At 43.2% G+C, this 10,899-nt stretch overlaps 1 protein-coding gene across 1 annotated transcript in view; it reads right to left on the bottom strand.

Annotated features, from left to right (window-relative positions):
• Positions 1–4,248: 4,248 nt before the first annotated feature.
• PTPRJ (protein tyrosine phosphatase receptor type J) overlaps positions 4,249–10,899 on the bottom strand; it is a 90,504-nt gene continuing 83,853 nt past the window's right edge. The window contains exons 23-24 of the mRNA XM_079988077.1: positions 10,055–10,190; positions 4,249–9,565 (exon numbers count right to left, since the gene is read on the bottom strand). Of these exons, the coding sequence (XP_079844203.1) occupies positions 9,407–9,565; positions 10,055–10,190 (295 nt within the window). The 3' untranslated portion in view covers positions 4,249–9,406. The remainder of the gene's footprint in view (positions 9,566–10,054; positions 10,191–10,899) is intronic.

Here is a 10,899-nt window from a genome sequence, read left to right as displayed (position 1 = left end):
CCCCTCCAACTTCAAAAGAAGTTATCCCCCAAATGAATTCAAATTAAGCATCAGGGTTCCCTCCCTGCCTCCCTATAATGTAGGAGTTCCAGGGGAGGGACGGAGGAAAAGGCTACAAAATTCTTCAAAACTGGCATCTTGCAGATAAGCCTTCAGATCAAGAAGGATCTTGCAGCAAAGGAATTCGCCAGAGGAAGAGCCAAATGCCACGTTCAAACTCATCCAATTGCAATAGCAATCCGATCTCAGCGACGACCAGGAACATCTTTGCAGTTAAGCAGCGATTGCTGAAGCGGCATGTTTAATTGAGGGTTTCGGCAAATCATCCTCAGATAGCATGGCAAGCAGAGAGAGAGAGATATTCTCTTAATATACTCACTGTGCAGCAAGGCATGAGTGCCGCGTTGGTCTCCAAGCAATCCTTTCACAGCCTTAGGCAGAGTAACCTGCTTTTCCTTCCCATCTCAGGCAATCCAGCATTACTGGAAAGCTGCCAGAGAAGAACTGATTCATCAGCCAATAAAATTGTCCAAAGCTGCCATTCCACAGGAGACCGTGCCTCTCTCCTGCTCCGGCTGCGGACGCAGGCATTAGCCAATAAGGAAAATCAGCACCACAAAGTGCAAGGGGGAGCATTGCATGCTGACTGGGTACCCTGCAAAGGTGAGAATTTGCACCTCCGCTCCATCCACCTGTGGTCTTGCACACAGCAGACCTGGGTGGAGAAATGCGAGCTCCATGTGACTTTCCAGCATAGGGCAAGGTCTTAGCTTCTGGGGATGTGGGAAGTGAAAACAAGAAGTGTAGGTTCACCATGAAACAATATGAAGATCGGGAACAAAGATTTCACTCCAGGGGATGCTGGCGTTGAGTTGAAAATGGAGGGCCTCCCAAATTGATGTGTGTTGCTAAAAGGGGCCACAGATGTGTGGAAACTGCTTTGAGGGTCTTTCTGACGTTCAAGTGGTATACAAATCTGATGAAATAAAGAACTACAATAAATAATCATGACAGTCTTCCCTGTTCAGGCAAACAAAATGCACCCCAGAAACCCCAATGAGCAAAGGAAAAGGGCAAGGTTGGCCCAAGTCATTCTGGCACCTGGGGTGACCCACAAAATGGCATCCGCCTCCCACCATAACTCAGTCAGTAGAGCAGGCATAGGCAAACTCCAGCCCTCCAGATGTTTGGGACTACAATTCCCATCATCCCTAGCTAACAGGACCAGTGGTCAGGGATGATCGGAATTATAGTCCCAAAACATCTGGAGAGCCGGAGTTTGCCTATGCCTGCAGTAGCGCATGAGACTTTTCATCTCAGGGTCATGAGTTTGAGCCCTTGTTGAGTTGAGTGAAGATCTCCATCAGAAACAAGTGAGGAATCCAATTCAGTTCAACCCTACTCCTTGAAGTGGGAATCAAAGGCTGTGGTGGTGGGGCAGGGAAGCAGCCCAGTCTGAATCATGATGGGAGGGTGCAGATCCCAGAAGACTCCAGAAGGCGCAGTCCCTGCCATTTCTTCCCTAGAAGTGGCAGGAGATGAGCCATGCCTCCTGTTTGCTGAGAGGAGGCAGGTCCAGCCTCTGAGTGTGCCACAGCTGTTGCTGACTCCGCGGCAGCTGCACTGGTTGATGCATTCCTTGGTGGCTGGATCTGCTGCCCCGTAGATCCTGCCACCTAAGGCAGTCACCTCACTTTGTCTTATGGGTGGGCTGGCCCTGGCAAATGGTTATGGGGGTACAGCATCAGTTTGCATGAGGAAATAGCTATATTGGACTGGATTCAACTCATTAGCCCTGCCAGCAGAAGCCCACAGAAGAACTTCCAGTAATGAAATAGTGCTTTCCTCTCTCTTCTCTCCCTGTGCACCCCCATACCCCCTAAGTTGGCTCTGGGGGTCAGGAGAACTCCCAGAAGAGTGCACTGGGGGAAGGAGAGGGGCGATCATTCCACCAGGCAAGCAAAGATGCTTGTGCAATCTGTCTAGCGTTATATTGAATTCCTCCCAGTGGCAGCTACATGCAAAACGTAATCTCGCACTGCTGCTAGACAGGCATTCATATGCTTCCTTATATTCCCCATGGCTCTAGTTAACTACCAGCAACCAGGCTCATCCATTTGGAACTAGGGGTAAAGGCTTCCAAGGCAAACAATGTGATTCTCCAAGACAAGCTCAAGTCACAGAGGTGTTGATTACAAAACGGAAATGCTGTTGCAATCTGTGGCATCTCTTCCCCATTTTGAATGAAGCTGTTATACCTTTCTCATCTTTATTCTCAATTACAAGCCCTGCACTCCTACTGGGCAATGAGATTCAGAGCTGTTAGCTCATCGCTTGACTGCTGGAATCTAGGCTTTATCATTTGCACACTGAAATGGCTACTTAGGATGGATGTTACACATTCCACTTGAATGCTTTTGAGCTTCTCTCCTACTGATGATGTGAAAGGCAGAAAGGAAGTTTTAAATGTGCCTGTGTACAGTTTTTTAAATGTGTCAATGATATTGCAGAAGCATGTTTTTTAGAATGGCACTTCAACTTTCCTGCGGTTTTCGTGTCACCTGTGAACAGATGCATGCCATCTGAGGTGCATATCTAGCCTTGTACTCATTTCTTCCATATGCAGATTCAGGAATGGATCCGTGCACTGCTTATCCTCTCTTCTGTCCCTGTGTAATATGTGCGTGTGCTTGCATGCACACGTAAGGCAGCAAGGTGGTAAACACAGGAAATATTAGTCGGCTTCCTAAAGATAAGGATTCCTTTCACCTTGCCTGCATCTGGTGAGGTGGATAAAGCGAGAGGAAACTCTAATCAGTTCCACCCCTGACAGGAATACTCCTTTATCAGTTTCTTCTCCTTGCCTCCACAGGGGCTGATGTTGCTCCGCAGAGGATACCAGACAGAGTATCTTTGAACTTCCAGAGAAAAGGAGGGGGCAGCCCCAAGGTGGAAAAGGAAGCTCCCTCAGTAGCTGACAAGTCTCCAGGCTTGCAAAGATGGTTACTTGCTGAAGACCCAACGGTTAGTCTGCCAGTCAGCTGTTTTACTGGGTCATCATGATTATAGTTTACAGAAACTGAGTAAAACAACACATAAATGGTGGATCAAATCCATCTTTGGCTGTTGGAACAATCCATTAACTGTGGTCAACAGTACCTTTCAGTACAGGAGATGGGGGAAGAGGAAGAAGAGGAAGCTGTAGGCAGACAGGTGAGCTGATGGCAGAGGTGTCTGTTGGCTGTAGCAATGCTGATGATCCTACATCCACGTATTACAGTGGGAGCTAACCAGATTTCTGCTGGTTGAAGCTGGCCTGGCTTTACTTGTGTTTGCATGGGTTAGGGTTATGAAGATCTGGGCCCAGAAGAGCACCTAACTATTCTGATTATACACAGACCAGTTCAGTGCTGTGTAGCTAGACAGCAGATGGGGGGAGGGGATGGCAGCAGGGTAGACTGCTGCAGAAGTGGGACAGGAGTCCCTTAGGATGAAGAAGACCCAACTAGGAATACAAAGTTAGCACTGAGCAGGTGACCTGATCACTGCACCATCAGGGAAAGCTAGTGCTATAATTACTTCTCTTTGAAAATCTACAGCTGGTACTTTTCATTAATATCATGCCTGATTTAGCTATGGATATTGGACATTTGAACTTGGTTTCAAATGGACCATGCAGTTCCATGCAGTTCTAAAGTTCTAAAGGTGGGGAACCTGTGGCCCTCCAGATGATGTTGCCTCCAACTCCCATCAGCAACCAGCCAAGGTGGCCAATGGTCAGGAATGATGAGAGCTGTAATCTAAAACCATCTGAAGGTCCATCAATTCCTATGCCCTGTGACAGGGTGCAAATAAGCAGCAGGAAATGAAACAACTAAAGACATCTTTTCAGCAACCAAAATACATACAGATAAACCACATAGCTGCTTGATTTGTAAAAACAGTGTCACAAATAGGCCTTCCCTCTTCTTCACAAAGCAGTTTGCAAGAACATGCATCACTCCATGGAATAACATGTCGGTGTTTGTATGCTTCCTCTCTCTCTCTCTCTCTCTCTCTCTCTCTCTCTCTCTCTCTCACACACACACACACACACACACACACACACACCACTGAGGGCACAGATTTTTTAAAGACTGTTTAAGGATTGAGATTTAAGTCTTTGAAACTGCCCTAGAATGAGATAAATGGAAGGGGAGCTGATTAAATTGCCACGGACCACAGAGGAAGAACATACACTGAAACATATTGTGTCAATGTTTTATTTAGTTACTTTTATGTCATTGAAAAGACAATCAGACAATTAAAATTAAGGACAGTATGCAGCAAACATCTGTACAATGAATGAAACACTGAACATTGTACATCATTTGAACACACAATTATAACAGCAACAGCCGATGCACAAAGAATACTCTCTTTTCAAAATCATGCCTTGCCTGGAAATTAAAAATAGAATAAAAAACCAGGAGACTGGCAAGCATCCAAAGAAGGGGGATGCATGGGGGATTTTGCTTGATGTGGGCATTACAGCAGGTTCCACTGTCCAAGAGACTAGTTGCTTTTTAAACTTAATGACAACTTCTCTCTTTGGCAATGGTGAAAACAGCAAACAAGCAAGCTTCTTGCCTGCATGAACTGTTCTCTCCTTCCTTTGAATCCTGACCCATAGGTTATTACTCCCAAGTTTTAAGGCTAAAAAAAGGATGATTTGAACACTCCAAGCAACATAATTTTGCACTCTGAGGTGTTTTTATAACTTCAAAGCGTAGATCAAAAGGAAATTATATAACAAGCAGACCAGTGAGAAACTATTCCGATTCAAGCCAGTTTTGATATGTACCCTGCTGGACTGTCCCTGCAGTCAGCAAAGGAGGCAGACCAAGGCATTTTGGTGTCTGAACCCCCACCTGCAAAAAAATAACAACCCAACAGTGGTAAAAATAATAAGCCAAATAATTGACAAGTTAGCTGCCCTTTGCTGCTGCCCCAGATGAGCTTCTACACTCTGACTAAGAGGAAGATTAGGCCTGTCAGCAAAACAAATGCTTAGGATGGGCTAGCATAATACATCCACAGACCATTGTGTTATGTTCCCGTTACAGGCAGGTAATCAAGTGCAAATGTTTAGGGCTAAGTTTTTACAGCATGAACTAAAACAGCACCCCCTCTCTCTCACACACAGATGGCTTATGAAAATGATGTGCACTCAGTTAAAGTTAGGCAATTTTAGGCTCTGGACTTAATAGTCCTCTTTAGATAGTAATAGGCTGAAAATGCGGCAATCCAACGCTGCTACTTTTGGGGGCCTCCCTGCTCGTTCTGCTGAGTCCTGAGCTCTAAAGTCCTGACAGCCCCATTGATTGCAGCTAGTAATGAAGGCCAGACTGCCTCTGGCCAAACCCTATGAAGCAGGCATAGGCAAACTCGGCTCTCCAGATGTTTTGGGACTACAACTTCCATCATCTCTAGCTAACAGGACCAGTGGTCAGGGATGATGGGAGCTGTAGTCCCGAAACATCTGGAGGGCTGAGTTTGCCTATGCCTGCTATAAACTCATCACTGGGCACAGTTGTCCCCTGACGAAGATGCCTATCAGGAGCTACATTATTTTAGTAGCATCCATCAACATCTTCATGAGGTAGGGTGAATGAGCTGCAAGGGATTAACTGAAAGGAAGTAAGGGAAAGGATCTAAGTCAGGGGTGAGGAAACCTGTTGCTTTCCAGACATTGCTGAACTGCAGCTTATGATCCCTGGCAGGGGCTGATGGGAGCTGTAATTCAGCCATATCTGAAGGGTAACACCACCTTTGATCAAGGCAAAGAGCATGCAGCTCCTATGCTTCCCCCTATTTTCTTTGCCCAAGTCCTACACCCCCATAATGAGTGGAGCCTTTGTGAAATTTAATTACCTCTGAACCCTGGGCCTGTGAACCTGCAACTTTTAATTTTAACTTTTAAACTTCTAATGTTTTCAACCAGCACAAATTTTAGGCATGTGGGGCTGGATCCTGATTAGCAGAACTCTACCTGTAGGATATTCTGCTGAAGAAAGGGGAAAGATGACTTTTGATTGTTCTCGGGCTTCTATAGCTCCTCTGTGTCCCCATCCTCAACTACACTGCAGGATTGGGAGACATTTCAGATCAGTGTGGAAGATGTCACTGAAAAGTACAGGGAAAGATATTTGTAGAAAAACACTCCTCACTTCCTTCAGTGGGAGTCTGCACTGGATCTCAGTCCATTCTGTCCACAGGAAAGGACAAGTCCAGATTCCCCTCATCATTCTTAAGAATATTTGCATTGCCTTGAAAGGATGCCATTTATTTTAACAGGAAACAACGACATACATTCTGGTAACTTTTCAGACACAGCAGTCATCTATGGTAGACAGGCACTTTGTAAAAAGAGAAAAGAAAAAACCCCAATAGGCCAGTTTTGGTCTGAGACCCCATTTTGTAAGGAGAGTTCACAAGTGCAATTATTTGCATGCTAACTGTATTTATGTCGAGATGCACAAAGACTGCTAGCATCAATTATGGCATGATTAGGATCGTTGCTTATTACATTAGACAAATCTTGTGCAAAACCTCTTCCTGGATAATGATCTACAGAGACAACAACAAGGGTTTATTGGCTCTCCCCCCAAATCAAGCAGGATTTCATTTCTACTATGTAGAAGACCCCTGCATTGGAATGTGGCACATATGAAACAGATTAACCTATATTTTAGTGGGGCCCCTCTTTCAACCTTTTAAAAATATGTATATATTTGGTCCAACCACCAACATCCAAATGTCATTCTACCTAAGGCATAGATATAACAAGCCACCAATCATAGACTTTGGTAGGAGAAAAACTGTATTAGCAACCATTTCTCCATTTTTGAGCAATTGGTTTCCAAAAGATTTCGCCCCACTGGCAGAATTTTAAATACTCCAGAGCCATGGAGTGCGGCTTACTGTATACCCTTCAGCACCCTAATTCCCTCAAGCATATTGCCTGCTCTGCACAAGCTCAATGCAATTCAAAGGGTTTTTGCACCAAAGAAAGTTGAGGAGTGGAGCCCACAACGCTCCAGTACTTTACAGATAGCTCGAGTTCCTAATGCTGCCAGCGCATTGACTAAAAGAATAATGAACCACAACCCCTCCCACTTCCCACGCCACAAGTCCTTCATTAAGAATACCTTCATAATTTCACCATCATTGTACCAACACAATTAATTTAATGGAGAACCCTTCAATTTTCATTAATCATATCCGTTACAACTACAGCAGCATAATACAAACAAACAAATAAACCAAAAGGTAGAGCAATTATATATCTTTGATACAACAACATTAAAAATATATACCTCAGTTTTAACTGGCTAAAACATATTCTGCAGCTGAAAGAATCAGTAGATCTTTAGAACATTTACTTTTTATAGAAACAGAGCAAAGTCAATGGACCTTCCTGGGATCACTCTGCCATAGGAGTTCTTCAGTCTTCCACAAACGACACATTTAAGAACATTAAACCACAGAACAACTAAGAAGAGATACTGAACCTGAGTAAAACTCTATGGAAATAGAGACAAGCGTTCATTCAGTAAATCAAATATTGCACTTTTAAATAAATCCTTATCACATATGAGAACATAAAAATTTCAACCTGGATAGGGTGGGTCCTTCATTCCCCCCCCTCCCACCGACAAATACACATACTACAACACCAACACACAAAGAAAACAAGTTAAAGCTCAGATTGAAACATAGCCCTCCTCTTCTGTGAATGACACCACTAAAGGCCATCCCTCAAGACCAACTAAGGAGATAAGCTATCAAGTGATAACCGCAACATTTGGATTAACTGCAAACTAGATAGCAGGCACTCAATGAGTTCCCAGTGAGATGGGTCGTAACTACACGGAGAAGCAGCTGCCTCCTTCCTATCTACACATGTTGAAGGCAGCACCACTGCTCTCCTGAAACTGCTGTGAAACCTGAGGGCCTGTGTGGTAATGCTGGATTTAGTGGACCTGACACACAACTGCCTCTTCACGCAGCTCAGTCCACCCTGTCAAGTGTTTATGTAGCCAGTGTGTACTTTAACAATCCTGCTTTCACAATACATTGATGGGCTTGTATTTACATGATTAAAAGCTAGGCAAAACATCTCCTATGTTCAATATTTGCTTTGAAATTAGCATATTCCACAAAACCAATTGGGGGGAATACTCATATTGAAGATTTGCTATTTATTATTTTTAACGTGCTTGATGTCCTTTTGTTCCACTGGCAGTTGCCACTTCATTTCTTCCCCATTTTCCTTCACTTTGCCCTCACTGACCTCAGCCACCTTTCTTCTCACTCATGCTTAGATCAGTTTAGGGAGTCACATGTTTACAGGCATGTCAGAAGTAGAATCGTGACATCAGACAATGACATCTTCAGCTCACCAGATTCATTGGCAGTGAGTGAAAATGGGACTATGGACAGTGAGGTGAAGGAAAAGGAAGTTTCAGGCACAGACAAAGGCACAAATGGGTTCTGAAGAGCACTGAAAGTGTGTGAATATGCTTACAACTGGTATTAAAAGATTTTAGAAGTGGGAAGTACTAATCTCGACGCATGAATACAAAGCTAAACAAGTTTCAGCTAAACCATACAAGAAGGCTCCATTCCACAATTTAATACAATTTTATACAGCCAAGGTGTCACACGATTGCTCCAGTCCTCACACAATCAAGTGAATTTCCTCTAGGGAAAAGTCTCTGCAGACTGCAGTAAAATACAAAGAAAGGGTTGCCACCTCCATGAAGGAAGAATCAACAAAGCTATTCCAAATATGAATTGATATTGATATTATTTAAATGTTATATTTCAACCGAGAATTTCAATACAAAAATATAGGACTCTGATCATTTTGTCTATAGCAAAACAGCTAGAAAAAGGCACAAGTACATAATAAAATATCCTATTTGCTAATTTTTGTGTTCCCGTTTTAAATAAAACAAAAAGAACTTGAGCAGTCACTGATAACGTAGGTTTCTGTTGGCGTAAAGCCTATATACATACAAACATCTCTGGAACAGTGACCCTCAAACCTGATTTTAAGTATCTGTGTCATTTATTATTTCTGAAGTTCAAAAAGGGATCCCGTCATTTATTCAGTGATAATACACCAATCATGTGATGCTTCTTCACCTTCTTCAAATTCATCTGTAAAATACAGTGTATTTTCCCTTTAACACTATTGTAGAAACTACAGTTCCCATTGGCATTTTAAAAAATGTGTACATCTTCAGTTATTCTTTTTTAAAAAGTGGAAAAGTCTCTGTATAGAAAGACATATAAAAACAGTGCATATTTCCTCACTTATGTAAAAGGCAGAAGTGGGAGGCTTGCCATTCCCTTGCAGTTATGCATGGTAGCCATTTGCCTTCCCAATATGTGGCAACGGTGTGAAGTTCTCATAGATTGCCATGGCATTTGTGTTTTGATAGATAAGGTCCGTTTTCTTATCTTTCTGGGATTTGATAATGTCCAAGACACACTGGTTTAGGAAGACATACTGGTCCTAAAGGAGAGAAAGAATAACAATAACATTAATAATGAATATGTAGCATACATTTCATATGATGAATCACTTTATAGATAGATTATGCCCATTACTGCAGTCAACAACTGCAATGCATCCATACATCTTGGGCTTCTCCACTGCCATTTCATTATATGAAAGAAAAGGGGGAAAATCTTGCAGTTTTAAAACATCTGCCTCTTCCTGCCCATATAGAAAGTGACTGCAAGAAAGGCATTTCTTTTTCTCCAGCATTCAAAAGAAATCAACAACAGTGGCCCTCAAGGTGAGCAATAGGAACAGAAACTGAAATAACGGTGCAGAGTTGATTGTTTAGAAATTTAGGTCTGGTGTCTGCAGTTGCATCTCCAGGTTGTCAAAAGAAATATTAAATCAACTGGAACAATGCTGAAAGCTGGTGACAATATTACTTGCTATGCCATGTGTAGGTCATTGATTTACGTGCTTAGAATAGCATCCTGCCCATACCTCTGTTTGCACCATTAAAGACCGATGCATTCGAAGCTCATATACAACACCGTACACATCAACAGTGTTCTCCATCTCCATTTGATGGATCAAATGGTCAATTGCAATGAATGTCCCCGTCCTTCCGACACCAGCACTGTAAGAAAAAACAATTGCATATGTATTTAATGGCTTTGTGCTTGCCTTCAGTTAAGCCCTAAATCCTTGTTTATATCTCGGTTTAAGGATCACTTAACACAGCATAATTATCTTCCTTCTGTGAAAGAAAAAAAAACCACACACACACACACACACACACACACACACACACACACACACACAATCTATTCTGCTGCTCTTAATACTCTCGGTGGATGCCTTTTCCTCCACAGAAGTGATGCACAGGTAGAGAGAAATAACCTGTCAAGTGACCCTAGGGCCTATTGGCACCACGGTCCCAGGAGATGGAGCCCACTGCAAAAGCTGCCTGCTTGTCTAAGGCAGGGATGGGGAAACCTATGTCTTTCCAGATGTTGTTGGGCTCCTACTCCCAAGAGACCCAGCCAGCAAGGCCAATAGCCAGGGGAAAGGAGAGCTGTAGTTCTGCAACATCTGGAGGACCACAGGTCTACAGTGTACATCTATTTAAAAAGAGACTGAGGAGACCTTGCCTCTTGCTTTTCTGACAACTGGGCAGAAAGCAAAATAATGGTCTGGTCCCTGCCCTCACTCCATTTAGCTGGACACCTCTACATGAAGTAACTCTAAATATGCAAAGAGTGAGGTAAATTCATCTTGCTAGTGCTAAGATTGTGCACAGGAAATGGCCTGGAAGAATCAGGTGCTGTGTCATTGTTCACCAATGG

This window comes from Podarcis cretensis (assembly GCF_951804945.1).
Source record: "Podarcis cretensis genome assembly, chromosome: 1".
Lineage (NCBI taxonomy): Eukaryota > Metazoa > Chordata > Lepidosauria > Squamata > Lacertidae > Podarcis > Podarcis cretensis.
Note: the sequence above shows the minus strand (reverse complement) of the source record. Positions and strands in the feature narration are given on the sequence as shown.